Here is a 21209-nt window from a genome sequence, read left to right on the forward strand (position 1 = left end):
CCTACATCTGTCTTTCCTCAATTTGAATTTATGCCCTCTCAGGTGATTATTCTGAGCAAGAGACAGTCCCATCAGCATTGAGCATGCTCAAACAATTCGAGGCTTTATACACCTCTATCAGATCACCTCGCCGGTGCCTAGTCTCCAGACACCGTAATTTGCAAAACTTAAGCCTACTTCGTAAGAGCAACCCTTTGTTCCCTTCACTAACCTTGTTGCCCTTCTCTGTACTCGTTCCAGCAGCTCTACATCCTTCTTGAAATGTGGCCTCCAGACCTGTATACAGTACTCAAGGTGTGGCCTGACCATTGCCTTATACAAGGGAATAATCACATCCCTATCCCTGCTAGAAAAATTCCTGTATATCATTGATAAGACACCATGAGCTACTCTTGCAGCCCATCTGCACTGCTCAGAGAATTTCATATCTGCCTGCACAATTACCCCCAGATCCTTTTCATTCTCTACCACTGTCAGCGTATTACCACAGAGTTGATACGTTGCTCTGGGGTTGCCTTCATCCTGCAGTGGATTGAAAATGGCTGATGATGATGATGATGATGATCTGGGGTTGCTGTTTCCCGTATGTAGTACTTTACATTTGTCAATGTTAAACTTCATATGCCACCTCTCAGCATATCTGCTCAACCTTTCCAGATCCTGTTGCAGCAGCATAGCGTCAGTAGTGTCCTTAACAACCCTGCCAACTTTTGTATCGTCTGCAAACTTGGACATTAAGCTTGATATACCATCATCAATATTATTTATAAATACAGAAAACAATAATGGACCCAACACTGAACCCTGAGGGACTCCACTAATAACATTAGTCCATGATAAGCAGTGTCCATTGATTACCACTCTCTGTCTTCTCCCCCTCAACCACCCCTTTATCCATAGCAGCAATTTGCCTGCAATGCCACACTGCTCCAATTTGTGCAGCAGTCTGCCATGTGCAACAGTATCAAAAGCCTTTCTAAGATCCAAGTAGTAGTAGTAGCGGCATGTGATGCAAGAAAGCAAGTGTATGAGCTTATGCAGCATCAGCCAAAAAAAAAAAAAAAAAAATCACACCATTCCCTCCAAATGGCTGTCCAGTTCCTCCTTAAATTTATTCAACCTATCAACTTCCACAACGACAGATGGAAGTTTGTTCCAGCAATTAACCACCCGCTGGCTCAAGGCAAATTTCTGCACATCTATTCTACATCTGTCCTTTCTTAATTTGAATTTATGCCCCCTTAGGTTCGTAATCTGAACAAGTGGAACGATCCCATCAGAATTCAACATGCTCAACCCATTCAAGGCCTTATACACCTCAATCAGATCACCGTGCAGGTGCCTAGTCTCCAGCCACTACAATTTGCAGAACTTAAGCCTCTCTTGGTAAGTGGATCCCGTCATTCCCCTCACCAATCTTGTTGCCCTTCTCTGTACACGCAAGCAAATCTACATCCTTCCTAAAATGAGGCCTCCAGACCTGTACTCAGTACTCAAGGCGTGGCCTGGCCTGACCATTGCCTTATACAGAGGGACAATCACCTCCTTTTCCTTGCTAGCAAAATTCCTATATATCATTGACAAAACCCCATTACCAGTCCTGGCAGCCTGTCTGCATTGCTCAGAAAACTTCATATCTGACTGCACAATTACTCCCAGGTCTTTTTCATTTTCTACCACCTTAAGTGTAGTACCACACTGTTGGTACATTTCTCTGGGATTACTTTTACCCATATGCAGTACTTTGCATTTGTCAAGGTTAAACTTCAGTTGCCAAGTCTTAGCCCATCTGCCCAAATTATCTAGATCCTGTTGCAGTAGCACACTGCCATTGCTGTAATTAACAACCCTGCCAACCTTTGTGTCATCTGCAAACTTCGACATTAAGCCTGATATAACTTCATCAATATCATTGATAAATATACAAAACAACAGTGGACCCAACACCGAACCCTGTGGGACTCCACTAATAACATTAGTCCACGAAGAGCAGCACCCATTGATTACCACCCTCTGTCTTCTCCCACTTAACCATCCTTTTATCCATTGTAGCAACTTACCCTTAATACCATTCTGCTCCAATTTGTACAATAGTCTTCCATGCACAACAGTGTCAAAAGCTTTCCTGAAATCCAAATATATGATATCAAAATTATATTTTGCATCCAGTTCCTTTATAACCACATCATAATATCCTATCAAATTTGTCAGACAAGACTTTTCCTTAACAAACCCATGCTGTGTCTTAATTATTGCTGCAGTCTTGTCTAGATGAAATTGCAATGCATCTTTAACCAGTGACTCCATTATTTTACCCGGAACAGAAGTTAAACTAACTGGTCTGTAATTACTCGTGTCGCCCTTCGATCCCCCTTTGTGAATTGGGAATACATTTACACATCTCCAGTCCGTGGGAACCTCCCTTGAGTCCATGGATGCTCTCATAATTATGGCTTAGGGTTTGCTTAGTTGCTTTACCGTCTCCTTTAATATAACTGGATAGATCCCATCCACCCCAGGTGCTTTTCTTATGTTTAACTTCAACAATTTCTCCTCCACTTTGCTCTCGGTTATTACAAAATCATTAAGTATCCTGCTACAATTTGATAACCTTCTGTCATTTTCAAACCTTAATAATTCCTCATGTGTGAATGTAGATGCAAAATACTCATTCAGTTTGTTTGCTATCTGAGCAGGATCATCAACAGTCGAACCATCGATGTCAAGTGGACCAATCAGATTCATGCCCTTCCTTTTAGAGTTTATATAAGTAAAGAAATCCTTGCTGTTTTTCTTAGCATCCTTTGCCAAGGATTTCTCGTAATCTGCCTTCGCCTGCCTAACCTCCTTTATGACCTGATTACAGACTAGCTTATATTAACTATATAATATCAAAGTTATTCCCTGCATCCAGTTCTTTTGTGACTGCATCATAGTATCCAATCAAATTGGTCAGGCAAGACTTCCCCTTAACAAAACCATGCTGTGTCCCAGCTATAACTGAAGTCTTGTCTAGATGATCCTGCAGTGCTCCTTTAACCAGTGCCTCCATTAATTTTCCTGGAACAGAAGTTAAACTCACAGGTCTATAATTACTTATGTCAGCCTTTGATCCTCCTTTGTGAATTGGGGTTACATTTGCACATCTCCAGTCTGTGGGTACCTCCCCTGAGTTCAAGGAAGCTCTCATAATTATGGCTAAGAGTTTGCTTACTTCCTTTGCTGCCTCCTTTAATATAACTGTATAGATCCCATCCACCCCAGGTGCCTTTCTTGTGTTTATCTTCAACAATTTCTCCTCCACTTTATTCTCAGTTATTACAAGATTATCTAACTTACTGCCAGAGTTGAATACACCTCTGGCATTCCCCTCGCTGAATAACTCCTCATGTGTGAATGTCGATGCAAAATATTCATTTAGTTTGTTAGCTACCTGAGCAGGATCATCAACAGTTGAACCATCGATATCAAGTGGACCAATCTGATTCATCCCCTTCCATCTAGAGTTTACATAAGTAAAGAAGTCTTTGATGTTTTTCTTTGCATCCCTTGCCAAAGAGTTCTCGTAATCTGCCTTCACCTGCCTAACCTCCTTTGTAACTTGGTTACAAATCAACTTATATCTATCATAGGCTTCTGTGTCGTGTGTTAATTATATATATCCCATGCATTTTTCTTCTCTGCCATATGTCTCATTAGTTCATCTGACATCCATTTAGGCCTAAACCTTGAACAGTATTTCTTAGTTGGTATATAAAGCCTAGTAGCTTCAAAGATAAGTTCTTTGAATGCTTCCCATTTTGAATTTGCTGTTGGTAACATCATCAGTTGGTCCCACTGTGTAGAATTTAAATACTGTCTCAGACCATCGTAGTCACCTTTACGAAAGCAATAACCCTTCCCTTTACCCCTGATGGTAGTTACCTCTTTGAGTAAATCCCACTTCTGCATACTGTGATCACTGCCACCTAGTGGTTCCTCTATCTGCAGATTCTTAATGCATGAAGAATCACTACTGATAATCAAATCAAGAATATTACTCCCTCTAGTTGCCTCCCTAACATGCTGATGTAGAAAACAATCATTCAATAAATCCATAAAAGCCTTGCTAGTGTGTGAGTGACCAACGCACAAATTCCAGTCAATATCTGGGAAATTAAAATCCCCCATTATAAGACTCTCTGATTTACTGGCCCACTCTATTTCCCTGTACAGTTTCTTATTATACTCATCAGAGTCATTAGGCCTATAGCACACTCCTACTCTCAATTTTGATCTCACAATGCTTATGTCACACCAAACTGACTCGATACTGCACTGTCCAGCGATGTCGACTGGCTTCACTTCCTTGGATTTTATGTGTCTCTTGACTAATAGCATAACCCTTCCTCCCTTCCTATCCTGTCTATCCTTTCTGTAGACGTTGTACTCCCCAAATTCCAGTTCTGCATTCCTTATATCTGTGTGACACCACGTCTCTGATATCCCAACAATATCTGTCTTTGATGCTTTGAGCAATAGCAATACCTCAAATTCATCAAATTTATTTACCAAACTCCTAGCATTGGTGTACATGCACCTGTTCTTTTTCTTAGCTATCCTAACACAACCCATGTGTTTACTCTTACCACAATGACTCCCAGCAGTCTCTGAAATATCCTGCATCTTGTTTTCCAGGCTTCTGCTCATTCCAATAGAAACAGTGCAAGAATCACTTTCACCTCTGCCAGTGGCTACTGTTAATCTATTAGTCCTCGTATCCCCCCCAAGCTAGCAGTTTTCTGACCCACCTAACTCTGCCTTGATTGCATCAGCAAATATTCTTGCACCCTTTTTATTTAAGTGTATCCCATCCCTGTAAAAGCAGTCCCTTCTATTAACAAGTACAGACCAGGCTGAAAAAAATTTTACCCCTTGAGTCTTGCACAGTCTTTCCAGGGCCGAATTGATCAACAAGACTCTTATCATATACTCCCTCCTACGTGCTGGGCAGAATTGTAGACACTTTCAAATTCAACCCTAATTCACCGCTTTTTTTCAACAGTGACCTGTACTTGTTAAGTAATTCTGCTGGTCTCCTAATCGTAATATCATTAGTGCCAACTATAACACCTTTTGTGCCCTTAAAAGATGATATCCGCTCTATGTTATCAACCTTTGGCCCTGGCAGACATACCCTGGTCCTGTTCCACCTATCCTTTTTACAAAGCATGTTCCCCGTTTCCCTGACAATAGAGTCACCAACAACTACTAGTTCCTGTGGGAACAGCGCATTCTGCCTTGGGGGTTGCGGCTGTGTTGCGTGATGACCAAGTGTCAAGCTCTGGCCTTGATGTGGGCAGCTGAGAGCTTGATGGGCCCCTCACTTTAAATTCTTCGAGGGCATCTACCCTGTCCTTCAAGCTCTCATATAGGCCCATAACAACGCTGAGTTGTTGCCTGATTTCTTTACACTCCTTGCATCGTGCACCCACAAAGATATCCCCCATGGCAATATCATGTCCCGTACACAATTGCTCCACAAACTTCATGCAAGCAGTGCATGAAGTTTGTGGGCTGTGATTCAGAGATCAACTGTCCCCCTCTCAACCACAGCACTCCCATTACATATGTCATGTTTTCTCTAAAATATCTTTACAGTGGAATTACTGCTTCATACCATGTAAACATAAACTCTTAATGGGGCAATTATTGAAATGTAGGTAAATTAATTATTAATAGATTGATTGTTGATGGAGCAAAACTGAAGAAACTTTAATATTCACAAACAAACTTTGCATTATCGTAAATTATGATGCTAATGAAATTTCTTTGAGGATTGAATGAAGCAGTCAGTATCATATATTAATACCGCCTGTTAAATTAATCTAAGACAAATTTAAATTGCCAGATGGAGAGTAGAATAATTATGAAACATTCAGATCCAGTGAAAATGTCACGATTAATGATTACATTACCATTTATGGTAACGATTGAAAGAGTGAAGTATGGCAAATACTACCCCATATGTCATATATTCTTCACCATGTCATATATTCAGTACTATGTTTTGATGGTTGCCACCACATTTTATCAAAATGATAAACCCACACGTTCACTAGGGTAGAGTATAAAAATGTTTGAAATTGATATTCAATTAGATCTTTGTTAGAGAAAACAGCGATACAGTTATCACAGATCTTCTGAAGTAATATTAACTCCATTATATAACGATTATTGGAATACAGTAAGTTAGTATGATGGTTTTATTGATTTGGAACATAAACATGCACAATATAATCTATTAGTCTTTGTGATCTGAGAACAGGATAGTTGTATTTGAGCAGATTGGAGAGAAAACTGTATTTATTGAAAATCTGTCCAAGCACTTCACGTTGTTGGACAGATTATACTTTCACAGTATAATCATTTGAAGCTTAAAATACTTTTATCAATATCCAAACAGAATTTCTTTATTATATGGCTGTATGATTTTCTTCATTTTCTCAATTGTAAGAGGAGACTGTTCCTTTTGAAATGAAACTTCTTTAGGCATGCCTTCACATGAAAGTAACCTGTGTCTATAGATTGAAAAAATCACAACAAAAATGTAACCCAAAATGTTTTGTCTCCTCCCACCATTGAACCACTCTGTACAAGGCACGAGCGACATGTCGCTCTATGTGTTAGCGACGCAATCATTACCCCTACAGCACAGCCACGGTGTAACTCTCACACTTGTCACGTTTACATTTTAAATCACTATATCCCAGCTTCTAGTAGTCTGATTTTAAAAACAAAATATTTCTTCCATCATCCTCTACTGCATTTCATAAAAAAATTTATAATTCAACCTGCCGAAGACTAGTAGTGAGCATTGTAAATTGTATAGAGCACGTATACATCCACTCCAGCCACAGAAAACCACCTCCATTGAGTACAAAAGAGAGATCTGTAAAAACTTTGTAATAAACTTGTAACATAATTGTAAAATATTAAACCACTGTAACATTGAAATAATAAACGTTTCAAAAGATTCTAAATAAGTTTCACTTAACTTCAACTAGGCGTGCTCACCGCGCGCACAATTTTTTTTAAGAATGACCCCTCCATAGAGAAACAAATATTAAATTTACGTATTCTCTTAGTATGAATGAAGTCACCTGATTTTTTGCATAAGACAGCTCCAGTTAGCATTAAAAAAGTTACTATTGTGGAAATTTTTAACAATAGCTGATTGGTACACTATGCATAGAGGAACAAAAGTTAAAAGCCAGGTATTCTTTTATGCCATTGGTAAAAAGTACAATACTAAAACATTAGTTCAGCACAGTGAGCATGGTGGGTCAAATTTTTGTTGTGAATCTTGCCTGTAATATGTACAGAAGGAAAACCAGAACTGACAGCAAGAATAATGCACATCCAACTTTTGCAAGTAAAACAGCTCTGATCAAAATAAAAAATACATATTGCTTGGAAATTAAAAAATTTAGAACAACAATGACCCCCACATAGAGAAACAACTGTTGAAATGAATAAAGATAATGAATATTATCTTTATGCTGTTGGTAAAATTAGCATTAGCATTAGTAGAGGAAGCAAGCTTATACAGCATCAGCCAAAAAAAAAAAAAAAAAAATTTGACACATCTGTTTGTTGCTGAGGTGGCCTGCAAAAAAAAAAAAGGGTCATAAAACATGGCCATAATAAGTACAAGGAGAACCTGATCTAACAGAATAATTGAGGGAAACAGCTATAACAAATACAGTAGTAAATGAGTTCTGATGGCAGATAAGATTAATTTCCATTTGATAATTTAAACATTTACTGAGTGTATCAACACCTTTGCTAAATAAAAATAAACTTTATTTATCAATTAAGGATAAATGAAGGACAAATTTTGTTATAGCTCCATTCAATTTCATTATAACAATGTTTACCAGTAGCTGGTATTTTTAAATTAGACAAGCCATTGTTGAAGTATTCCAAATAATCTCTACCAAAATGCATATTTTGGTAGAGATAAAACCCTGAATTGTTGGTTGGGCAATGGTAGCAATTTGGAAATTATACATCACATTTCAAATAGTTCAATATTGAATTGGTAAGGATATACTGTAGGGTTTTGCCACTTTGGTGCAATAATTAGCATTAAATACATGTAACTTCAAAGCATATGATCATCTTTATAAATTATTCTGTATGTAAGAAGTGTACATAATTTAAACACCAGTATATTATTATTATTATTATTATTATTATTAGCCATATGGTGCAAGGAAGCCTGAGGCTTATGCTGCACCAGCCAAAAACAATTTGAGTTACCCTGAGAGAGAGAGAAAGAAGTAGAAGGAAATCACCAAGGAAGAGAAGAATGATGATATCCAGCTCAGGACCCTGGTGTGCCAAGCCCATACTCACCAGATGTGAGCCCCATATAGATATAGTGATATTGATCAGTGGTGTTTATTAGAATGCTGCATGCATGTGTTGGTTACACATGTAATTATTATTACATGTGTAACCAACAATCTTAAAGTTTAAAGTTTACAGCAACTAGTACTGTTTCCGGGCATTTTATCATTTTCTCTCTCTGATTATTTTATGCATTTACTTATATTTTTAGAAAGTTTTCCTAATTCAGCACAATAAGTAAAATATGGATTTTTGATAATGAACTGATTCAACTTCCAAATGAATGCTACCAAAGTAAGGATAATAATCATTACTTTCACTTTGGCATTAGTTTTGCTGTGCAATCATTATATTTGAAAGGAATTTTGAGTTTCATGATTTCTGCGCGTATTGTACAGATGTTTTAAAATGTCTACAATTAAAATGGTTTTGTTCGGTTTCGGAATGTTATGGCAGTAATCAGGACTATAAGCTTCTCCAGAAATAATGATGCCTTGATCCAATAGGCATGGTCTAGCTGCTACTACTTCGCATTCAGTTAGAACTAGCAAAGCAATTTGTCCAAGTCTTGAATACTCATAGCAGTGCCTTGCAGCATATACTTAATGTTTTTAAATTTTTGGAAAACTAAAAAGTGAAAGATAAAATAACTAAAAGTTAAGCAGATGTTTGCATCTAAATAGTTGTAAAACAAAATTAATGCTGTCAAAAAAAAAAAAAAAAAAAAAATGTAGATATCTAGGCTTATAGTGTAAGCCTAGAGAAAACTACAGAGAGGTGGCTGAAAATTTAATTAAACATTGTGGGACAAAATATCCCTCAAGTTATATTATTTGTAATTGCACTGCAGATTTTTCCTACTAAATGTAGATGACATTAGCTAAGAGAATGGGAACAGCAGCCCATTACCAGCATCCACATGGCTGCTGACAACGGGCAGTTTTCTCTATACTTTAGACCTGACAATATTTACAATGATTTTGTAAATATTGTCAAATTGGCCTCTAAATAGTTGGGATATTGGAATTTTCTGCAAAATTTTCTTTCCGTCACATTTCAATAAACTCAGTCATTTATTTTGCCTTTAAAAATTTTATGTGGAGTGCAGTGTGTTGTTTAATTTTTTTATGAGAATTAGTTAATTCCCACTTGTCTTTCTCCCAACAAATAATAAATAGCATATAGAAAAACACGTACTAAATATTTTTTGTCTTTCATACAGATTCACCCATTTGTGCATTTTTACAATACAATGCTATAATTGGACTCCTCCTAAGTACAAATAGAATATTCTGGTATTTTGTGAAGTCCCATCAGCATTGAGCATGCTCAAACCATTCATGGCTTTATACACCTCAATCAGATCACCTCGTAGGAGCCTAGTCTCCTGACATTGTAATTTGCAAAACTTAAGCCGTTCTTCATAAGAAATAAGATTTTTTTTATTTGTCCAAATCTGTTTTTTGAATGATTGCTAGCATTTTTAAATTTCTTTATAGGCTCTAATAAAAGAAAATGAAGAGCTGAAAGAATCTCTTAAGATTACAGTGTGTGTCCTTCAGGTAATTTGTTGAAAGGCAAATTTAGTTTGATATTTTTGCGTACATAGGAATATATAAATTAAAATTTATGTAGAGGTAAATTTAAGTTAAATATCTTCAATGAAGTTAATATTTTCCTTCTGATGCTTTGACAAGTTTAGAAAATATTTGCACAGAGAATTAATCATTTATCATCAACAGTTCACCTTCCAAATTTTATTACTGTTTACATATTTAAGAAAATTTAATTTTTATTTTCATAAAAAAATGGTGCCTCCATAGCCAAATAGGAAGGAGCAGCAGTGCGTAGCACACGCTTCTTGATTAGACCGGGGTTCGAGCCCGTCACCACCAAATACAGAGGATGCGGAAAGGTCAGGGAATGACCACCGCATATCCCGGAACAATATGGCCTTAGTTGCTAATGCTCCTGAAAAAAAAAATAACAAATAGCATAAAAAAATAAATATTTATAAAACTGAGCAAAATAATTTAATCTAGATAGCACATTGCATGAGAGGAATTTAGAAAGAGATAAGAAAAAAATTAGCATTAGCATTAGTAGAGGCATATGATGCAAGAAAGCAAGCTTATGCAGCCAAAAAAAAAAAAAAAAAAAAAAAAAAACCACTCCCATTTCACCTCTCCATTCCAAATACCTGTCCAGCTCAGCCTTAAATTTATTTAGGCTATCAATTTTCACAACAAAGGATGGCAGTCGGTTCCACCAACCAACTACCTGCTGGCTAAAGGCAAACTCCGCACATCTATCCTACATCTGTCTTTCCTCAATTTGAATTTATGCCATCTCAGGTGATTATTCTGAGCAAGAGAAAGAATCCGATCAGCACTGAGCATGCTCAAACCATTCACGGCTTTTTACACCTCAATCAGATCACCTCGCAGTAACCTAGTCTCCAGACACTGTAATTTGCAAAACTTGAGCCTTTCTTCGTAAGAGCATCCCTTTGTTCCATTCACTAATCTTGTTGCCCTTCTCCGTACTCTTTCCAACAGCTCTACATGCTTCTTAAAATGAGGCCCCCGGACCTGTATACAGTATTCAAGGTGTGGCCTGACCATTGCCTTATACAACGGGATAATCACCTCCTTATCCATGCTAGAAAAATTCCTGTATGTCATTGACAAAACACCATCAGCTACTCTTGCAGACCATCTGCACTGCTCAGAAAATTTCATGCCTGCCCATACCCCCAGGTCCTTTTCGTTCTCTACCACTGTCAGTGTAGTACCACAGAGTTGATACGTTACTCTGGGGTTACTACTTCCCATATGTAGTACTTTACATTTGCCACCTCTCAGCCCATCTGCTCAACTTTTCTAGATACTGTTGCAGCAAGCAGCGTACTGTCATTAGTGTCCTTGACAACCCTGCCAACCTTCGTATCGTCTGCAAACTTGGACATTAAGCTTGATATACCATCATCAATATCATTTATAAATACAGAAAACAACAACGGACCCAACACTAAACCCTGAGGGACTCCACTAATAACATTAGTCCACAATGAGCAATGTCCATTGATTACCACTCTGTCTTCTCCCACTCACCCATCCCTTTATCCATAGCAGCAATTTTATTCCAATGACACACTGCTCCAATTTGTGCAGCAGTCTCTTCCATGTGCAACAGTATCAAAAGCTTTTTTAAGATCCAAATATATGATATCAAAGTTATTCCCTGCATCCAGTTCCTTTGTGACCACATCATAGTATCCATTCAAATTGGTCAGGCAAGACTTTCCCTTAACAAAACCATGCTGTGTCTGAGCTATAACTGAAGTCTAGTCTAGATGATCCTAGACAAGATCAGTGCCTCTTAACCAGTGCCTCCATTAATTTTCCTGGAACAGAAGTTAAACTAACAGGTCTATAATTACTTGTGTCACCCTTTGATCCTCCTCCTTTGTGAATTGGGGTCACATTTGCACATCTCCAGTCGATGGGTACCTCCCCTGAGTGAAAAGAAGCTCTCATAATTGTGGCTAAGGGTTTGCTTACTTCCTTTGCTGCCTCCTTTAATATAACTAGATAGATCCCATCCACCCCAGGTGCCTTTTTTATGTTTATCTTCAACAATATCTTCTCCACTTTCCTCTCAGTTTTTAAAGTGGTTCCTTTATCTGCAGATTCTTAATGCATGAAGAATCACTACTGATAATCAAATCAAGAGTATTACTCCCTCTAGTTGCCTCCCGAACATGCTGATGTAGAAAACAATCATCCAATAAATCCACAAAAGCCTTGCTAGTGTATGAGTGACCAACCCATAAATTCCAGTCAATCTCAGGGAGATTAAAATTTCCCATTATAAGACACTCTGATTTACTGGCCCACTCTGTTTCTCTGCACAATTGCTCGTTATACTCATCAGATTCATTAGGCCTATAACACACACACCTACTCTCATTTTTCCTTTCCCAGTGCTTATGTCACATCAAACAGACTCAACATTGCATTGTCCACCAACATCAATTGGATGCACTTCCTTAGATTTTGTGTCAACTAACAGCATAACCCCTCCTCCCTTTCTGTCCTGTCAATCCTTTCTGTACACATTGTACTTCCCAAATTTCAATTCCGCACTGCTTATATCTGTGTGACACCACATCTCTGATATCCCAACAATATTTGTCTTTTTTGATGTCTTGACTAGCACTTCCAGCTCATCAAATTTATTAACTCTACTCCTAGCATTGGTGTACATGCAAGTATACATGCACCTGTTTCTACTCTAGTTACCCTAACACTGCCCATGGATTTACTTATTCCACTATGACTCCCAGCAGTCCCAAAAATCTCCATTGTCTTGCTTTCCAGGCTGCTGCTCAATTGCATTTCAATAGAAGTGCAAGAATCACTTTCATCTCTGCCACCGGCTAATGTTAATCTATTAGTCGGTGTGTATCTCCCCCCCAAGCTAGCAGTTTTCCGACCCACCTAACTCTGCCTCAATAGCATCAGCAAATATTCTTGCACCCTTTCTATTTAAATGTATCCCATCCCTGTAGAAGCAGTCTCTCATGTTAACAAGCACAAGACCAGGCTGAGAAAAATTCTACCAGTAATTTATTTATATTATATTTATAATAAATTTGCTTATGAGATAAATACTGCTTATGAGAATAAAATTCACTTTAAACAGTTTTTATTTTATTTTTTTGTCAAAAAAAAGCATGTACCAGAGATGTATTTTAAATAAGTTAGATATATTTTTAATTAATTTTTTATTTTATTTTAGGAGAGGGTGCAATTTTTTATTCTTGCTTCAAGTACTAAAATGGCTCGGCACAGCCCTGGTTATAAACATTCAGTTTCTGCAGCATGCCTTTTCTATAGATATTTCCATGGGCACTTTTCTGAATTTTGCTTCTTCAATAAAAGGCCAAATATGTGTTTCTAATTCTACTTCTGTGTTTTGGAGGAAACTTACCAGAAGCTGGTAATTTTTAGATGCATACAATGGCCTTGGCCATCTTGAAAAAAAATATAAGTTTTTTTCAGATTCAAGCCTATGATATAATAATTTGTAACTAGAGTACTACTGGTTTTTATACCTTTCATGTCTTGGGTCATCATAACAAAAAAAAAAAAAAAAAAAAAAAATTTTTAATTAGTCACTCGATAAAATACATTTATGGTGCATTTTCCTATGGGATTTATATACTTTCGGATCACTCATGACAGGTCTTCATTGGGCAGTTCTTTCAATTGGCATTAAACCAAGATCCTCGGCAACTTAGGTTGATCTGTGGATAGTGGTGTTATGTGTATGTGGAGTTTAAGGCTAAGATTTTGTTCCTTCCACATGGCTTTTAGGTCCCTAGAACTTAGAAAATGATCATGGAGCCTTCAATGTTTTTAAAAGTCTGTCCTGTTCCAGATTTTCTTTTAGCCTCACATTTCTTTTTGTGAATTTTTGAGACAGACAACTGATTACAACCAAACCCTTTTTTTTGTAAATAATTTGACTTAAAAAAATGTGCCCTATAACGAACAATAATTATGCTTTTCTTCCACAAAGTTCACTGCTTGTATGCAGTATAACTGTGAAATATGTTAGCAGATGGATTGAGAACCCTTGCTCATGGATTATACACAGAATGACATAAAAACATATCTGTTACACAGTCTGAAATGTTAACATGATGCAATAGCATGCTAACATGCTATTGCATCATGTTAACCGGATGCTGAAGATGCCTTAAGGTGATATAATTTCATATGTACAGGAAGATGCTAATGAAATAATAAACAGTAAAGGGTGATACAATTTTCGAAGCTGCTACTGTATGTGCACAGATGTGTATTTGCTTGGTGGATTTGGTAAACAGCAAGAAATATGAAATTTCCTGCAGTTTTCCAGCTGATCAAAAATCCAGTCTTCTGTTTTCTTTGTCCAAACTATATGTTCTAATCTTAAATTTCTTGAAATATGCTACATTGTGTATTTGCATTTTTATCATTTTAGAAAATGAAGGCAGAACAAGAACTACTAGCTAGCAAGCAGAGGCAAGCGCTGGAATTGATTCAGGTTTGTTTTTTTTTTTTTTCGCCCCCCTTTTTTTTTTCATAAAATAACTGTTTTAACTAGGTATAGCAAAATTTGTATAACCTTATTTTAATCTGTGTGACTGATGAGAATGGCCAATGTGGGGTAAATTTTTACTCTGAATTTAGCACTTATAGTGTAGCTTATCCACTGTAAGCATTTTACAAATAAATCATATTTATAATAGCAGTAACTATCTAAAAAAAAACTGTTGCCATTTAAAATGGCCTTAGATGGCAATTTGGGTGATGAATTACGCATTATAACCTAGGCTTCTATGCTGACTGATTATCATGCCTCAACTTTCAGAAGTTGGAAGCTTTTCTGTGTTTTTTTTTTATTTTTGTTTTCCTGGTCAATAGTATTATACACATTGCAAAATTAAAATATATCCATAATGGCAGTAGCTATTTCAAAAATAGCTTTAGCTTCCATTGCAAATAAATTAATAAGCATCAGTTTAATGGTCAAAAATCATAAATAGCATTAGTAGGTATTAACTTATTGCTTGAACAATACAGAGACCAGCAGGATAACAAATACTAGCATAACCGTTAGAAAATAACATTAACAGAATAGCAAAAAGAAGTATGCATTACATGCATATTACATCTACTAGACATACACTCAATGATCACAGAATTGTGCCCACCCCATCCATAATGGACTGTGCTACATAGCCCACAGTATAAACAGCCAAACAGCTTTGTATGCCAGTGAAGTGGTAATTTGTATCTGATTGTTCAAGTCAAAGTGATAAAGTAGCAGTAGTGGGACGTAGTAAAGATATCACAGAGTTTCAAAAGGGTATGATTGTGGGAGCTCATGCATCAGGTACTTCCATATTGGAAATGGCGCATCTTGTTGGTTGCTCACTCGTGGCACACTGTGGTTAAGTGTATAAAAAATAGCGTCAAACAGATTTGTAACAGAACCGCCTCCCACCAACAGATCTGTAAAGGATTACACGAGGTGGATGATCTTGCGTGGCGAGTAAAGGGTTCAGTGCATTGTATGTACTCAACACCAGGACACTGTGTGACAGTTAACATCAAAATACAATATGGGAAATGCAAGAACACTATCTCAAATGATGATGTGCCACACACTGAGATATATGGGATTCCACAGCAAATGACCCAAGAGACTCCCTTTTCTCACCGATCATTGATGACAGTAAATGCGGTGGTATCAACAACACGCTAGTTGGACACTAGTGTACTGGTTAGATGGGTCTAAATACCTGGTGCAACACACCCCAAGATGCCTTTATGTGTGATGCAAGCAACATGAGTTCATGAACCCATCGTGCATGGTGCCTACTATCCAGGCAGGTAGCAGTGGTTGCTTAATATGAGGCATGTTTTGCTGACAAGAACTAGAACCTCTGGTATGCATGGACCAATATTTCACTGATGAGATCTACTAGCATCTCTCGGGAGACCATGTGCACCCTGCCATGTTGCATTTTTTTCCCCGGACAGAAACGAGATCTTCCAAGACACTAAGGCCATGTCATCAGGATCGCACTGTGAATGAGTGGTTCGAGGAACACAGTGAAGATATCTCCCATCATGATTGACCTCAATCCAATTGAACATCTGTGAGATGTTTTGAAACAAGAAGTGAACCATATGAACACGCAACCATCATTTATTCCAACACTAGTGGAATCAATGCATAGGCAAATAATTGCTGTTATCTGTGCAAACAGTGGCCTAACACTGTATTAGTTAGGTGGTCATAATTCAATGATTACTGAATGTAAATTTATAATATTAAATTTTGAGTGAGAACAAAATTTAACAATATGTGGAAAGACAATAAGCTGAGAAAAAGTCATAACATAATTGAATAAATGTAAAATTAAAGTAAGTACTTGTTTCATTCCTATTGATGTTAAGTGTGGCAACTACTCTCCAGTAGACTTAAAGGATAGAATTTTCATAGTAGATACAGAAACAAAAAATTAGTGATTTAAAGTATTTTCATAGTCGATACAGAAACAAAAAATTAGTGATTTAAAGTATTTTCATAGTAGATACAAAAACAAAAAATTAGTGATTTAAAGTACCAGGTGTGAGGACAGTGTAATTTCAAAGGGTAGAACGTCTGTATGACCATTTTGTGAAAAGCATCATTGCAAGATCATTTGAAATTTAAAACAGCAACTCCCATGGGAGGGTGTGGAGGAACTCAAGTGAAATTTTTTATCTTAAAACTTTAGTGCAAAAGTTAATTACGCTTAATTTATTTTATAAGTTTTAGGGAGTTTTCAAAATGTCAAAAGGTTTGGTAATCAGAGAGCAGTCAAAATCAAAGCCATTATCACATGCAAAAGCAATTATGTAGGAGTCTAAGGAGAATTGGAGAATTAAAATTCCTGTAGGGTGGTTTACAACAATTGACATAGTGATGGGAAAGATGGTACTTTACATTACATGGAAAATATATAATTTATTCAACCGCAATAGCTCTGTAGGTTTCAGTATTAGGATTAAAGGATATTTGGATTTTAATTTAAAGCATATTTTTTCCAAGCCAGAACATCCCCATCTTTATGATTAATTTTAAATATGAATAAAACTAATTAAATCAAAATCATTCAGATCATTGTTACAAGTAAATTTTATGTGTGGAAAATAGTAATAGTAGAGGCATGTAATACAAGAAAGCAAGCTTATGCAGCATCAGCCAAAAAAAAAAAAAAAAAAAACACATTTCACACATCCATTCCCTCTAAATGCTTGTCCAGTTCCACCTTGAATTTATTTAAGCTATCAACTTCCACAACAACAGATGGAAGTTTGTTCCAGAAATCACCTACCCACTGGCTAACGGCGAATTACTCTCCAGTATTTTATAACTATCTTTCCTCAATTTGAATTTATGTCCCCTCAAGTTGATAATCTGAGCAAGAGGAAGAATCCAATCAGAATTGAGCCTGTTCAACCCATTCAAGGCCTTATACACCTCAATCAGATTACCTTGCAGGTGCCTAGTCTCCGGATGCTAGCAGTTTGCAGAACTTAGGCCTTTCTTGGTAAGACCACCCGTTCATTCCCCTCACCACATTCTTCTTGTTGCCTTTAGTATTAGCATTAGCATTAGTAGAGGCATTTGATGCAAGAAAGCAAGCTTATGCAGCATCAGCCAAAAAAAAAAAAAAAAAAAACAACCCGCTGGCTAAAGGCAAATTTCCGCACGTCTATCCTACATCTGTCTTTCCTCAATTTGAATTTATGCCCTCTCAGGTGATTATTCTGAGCAAGAGGAAGAATCCCATCAGCATTGAGCATGCTCAAACCATTCAAGGCTTTATACACCTCTATCAGATCACCTCGCAGGTGCCTAGTCTCCAGACACTGTACTTTGCAAAACTTAAGCCTTTCTTTGTAAGAGCACCCCTTTGTTCCATTCACTAATCTTGTTGACCTTCTCTGTACTCGTTCCAGCCGCTCTACATCCTTCTTGAATTCACTTGCCGCATTACGGCCTTAGCTGCCAATGCGCCATTAAAAATCAAATCAAATCAAATCCTTCTTGAAATGAGACCTCTAGACCTGTATACTGTACTCTAGGTGTGGCCTGACCATTGTCTTATACAAGGGAATAATCACCTCCTTATCCCTGCAAGAAAAATTCCTATATATCATTGACAATACACCATGAGCTACTCTTGCAGCCCATCTGCACTGCTCAGAGAACTTCATATCTGCCTGCACAACCACCCCCAGGTCCCTTTCATTCTCTACCACTGTCATTGTAGTACCACAGAGTTGATACGTTGCTCTGGGGTTGCTGTTTCCCATATGTAGTACTTTACATTTGTCAATGTTAAACTTCATTTGCCACCTCTCAGCCCATCTGCTCAACCTTTCCAGATCCTGTTGCAGCAGCATAGTGTCAATAGTGTCCTTAACAACCCTGCCACCCTTTGTATTGTCTGCAAACTTGGACATTAAGCTTGATATACCATCATCAATATCATTTATAAATACAGAAAACAATAATGGACCCAACATTGAACCCTGAGGGACTCCACTAATAACATTAGTCCACGATGAGCAGTGTCGATTGATTACCACTCTCTGTCTTCTCCCCCTCAACCACCCCTTTATCCATATCAGCAATTTGCCTCCAATGCCACACTGTTCCAATTTGTGCAGCAGTCTTCCATGTGCAACAGAATCAAAAGCCTTTCTAAGATCCAAGTATATAATATCAAAGGCATTCCCTGTATCCAGTTCTTTTGTGACTGCATCATAGTATCCAATCAAATTGGTCAGGCAAGACTTCCCCTTGCTGGGTCTGTGTCTGAAAACCATGCTGTGTCTGAAAACCATGCTGTGTCTGAGCTATAACTGAAGTCTTTTCTAGATGATCCTGCAGTGCTTCTTTAACCAGTGCCTCCATTAATTATCCTGGAACAGAAGTTAAACTCACAGGTCTATAATTACTTGTGTCAGCCTTTGATCCTCCTTTGTGAATTGGGGTCACATTTGCACATCTCCAGTCTGTGGGTACCTCCCCTGAGTCCAAGGAAGCTCTCATAATTATGGCTAAGGGTTTGCTTACTTCCTTTGCTGCCTCCTTTAATATAACTAGATAGATCCCATCCACCCCAGGTGCCTTTCTTGTGTTTATCTTCAACAATTTCTCCTCCACTTTACTCTCAGTTATTACAAGATTCTCTAGCTTACTGCCAGAGTTGAATACACCCCTGGCATTCCCCTCGCTGAATAACTTGTCATGTGTGAATGTCGATGCAAAATATTCATTTAGTTTGTTAGCTACCTGAGCAGGATCATCAACAGTTGACCCATCGATATCAAGTGGACCAATCTGATTCATCCCCTTCCTTCTAGAGTTTACACAAGTAAAGAACTCTTTGCTGTTTTTCTTTGCATCCCTTGCCAAAGATTTCTCGTAATCTGCCTTCGTCTGCCTAACCTACTTTGTAACTTGGTTACAGATCAACTTGTATCTATCATAGGCTTCTGTGTCACGTGTTAATTTGTATGTATCCCATGCATTTTTCTTCTCTGCCATATGTCTCATTAGTTCATCTGACATCCATTTAGGCCTAAACCTTGAACAATATTTCTTAGTCGGTATGTAAAGCCTAGTAGCTTCAAAGATAAGTTCTTTGAATGCTTCCCATTTTGAATATGCTGTTGGTAACATCATCAGTTGGTTCCACTGTATAGAATTTAAATACTGTCTCAGTCCATCGTAGTTGCCGTTACGAAAGCAATAACCCTTCCCTTTACCCCTTACCCCTAATGGTAGTTACCTCTTTGAGTAAATCCCACTTCAGCACACTCTGTACTTGTTTGAGCAAGTACCTTTCTCTGTACTTGCTCAAGCAACTCTATATCCTTCCTAAAATGAGGCCTTCAGACCTGTAATCAGTACTTAAGGTGTGGCCTGACCATTGCCTTATACAAAGGGATAATCACCTCCTTTTCCCTACTAGCAAAATTCCTGCATATCATTGACAATGCCCCATGACCTGATCTGGCAGCCTGTCTGCACTGCTCTGAAAATTTCATATCTGACTGCACAGTTATTCCCAGGTCTTTTTCTACCACCCTAAGTGTAGTACCACACAAATCAAAAATCAAATTATTATATTAGGGCCACCCATTATTTCTAATATATACCCATATATCTGTGTTTTCTGGTCGATTTGACTGTTTTGCTGGATGAAAAAACCCCATTTTCTGTTGGGAAACATTGCTATCTACAATCTACGCCTGAGACCGACTAAAGCAGCGACGGAGTGAAAAAAAGCCTGTTAAAGTTCCTCGTGTCATCGTCAGGTTTCGAACCTGGGCCTTTTCCACCCGGTGTGGGGAGGATGGTGACGATACCACTGTGCTACCGTGCAGACTGTAGTACCACACAGCTGGTATGTTTCTCTTGGGTTATTGCTACCCATATGCAGTACTTTGCATTTTTTAATGTTAAACTTCAGTTGCCACTTCTCAGCCCATTTGCCCAACTTATCTAAATTGCGTTGGAGTAGCATACTGCTTTACTGTCATTAACAACCCTGCCAACCTTTGTATCATCTGCAAACTTTGACATTAAACCTGATATACCTTCATCAATATCATTGATGAAGGTATATCAGGTTTAATATACCTTCATCAATATCATTGATATACCTGATATACCTTCATCAATATCATTGATCAATATCATTGATGAAGGTATATCAGGTTTAATGTCAAATATACAAAACAACAGTGGGTCCAACACCAAACCCTGACTCCACTAATAACATTAGTCCATGAAAAGCAGCATCTATTAATTACCAGTCTGTCTTCTTCCACTCAATCACACTTTTATCCATTGTAGAAACTTGCCCTTAATACCATATTGCTCCAATTTGTACAGTAGTCTTCCAGGCACAACGGGGTCAAAAGCTTTCCTGAAATCCAAGTATACAATATCAAAATTATTTTTTTGTATCCAGTCCCTTTGTTCCAATTAAATGTGTCAGACAAGACTTCCTCTTAACAAACCCATGCTGTGTCTGAATTATTACTGCAGTCTTGTCCACATGATCCTGCAATGCTTCTTTAATCAGTCACTCCATTATTTTCTCCAGAACAGAAGTTAAACTAACTGGTCTGTAATTACTTGTCACCCTTAGATCCCCCCATTGTGAATTGGGGATACATTCGCATATT

The 21209-nt window shown here is 37.6% G+C and overlaps 1 protein-coding gene across 1 annotated transcript in view; it reads left to right on the forward strand.

Annotated features, from left to right (window-relative positions):
• LOC150080001 (uncharacterized) overlaps window positions 1-21209 on the forward strand; it is a 276163-nt gene that overhangs the window by 231004 nt on the left and 23950 nt on the right. The window contains exons 17-18 of the mRNA XM_090383329.1: window positions 9894-9956; window positions 14428-14490. Coding sequence (XP_090239455.1) covers window positions 9894-9956; window positions 14428-14490 — 126 coding nt within the window. The remainder of the gene's footprint in view (window positions 1-9893; window positions 9957-14427; window positions 14491-21209) is intronic.

This window comes from Mastigoproctus giganteus, chromosome 10 (genome assembly GCF_048544385.1).
Source record: "Mastigoproctus giganteus isolate SK-2022 chromosome 10, ASM4854438v1, whole genome shotgun sequence".
NCBI lineage: Eukaryota > Metazoa > Arthropoda > Arachnida > Uropygi > Thelyphonidae > Mastigoproctus > Mastigoproctus giganteus.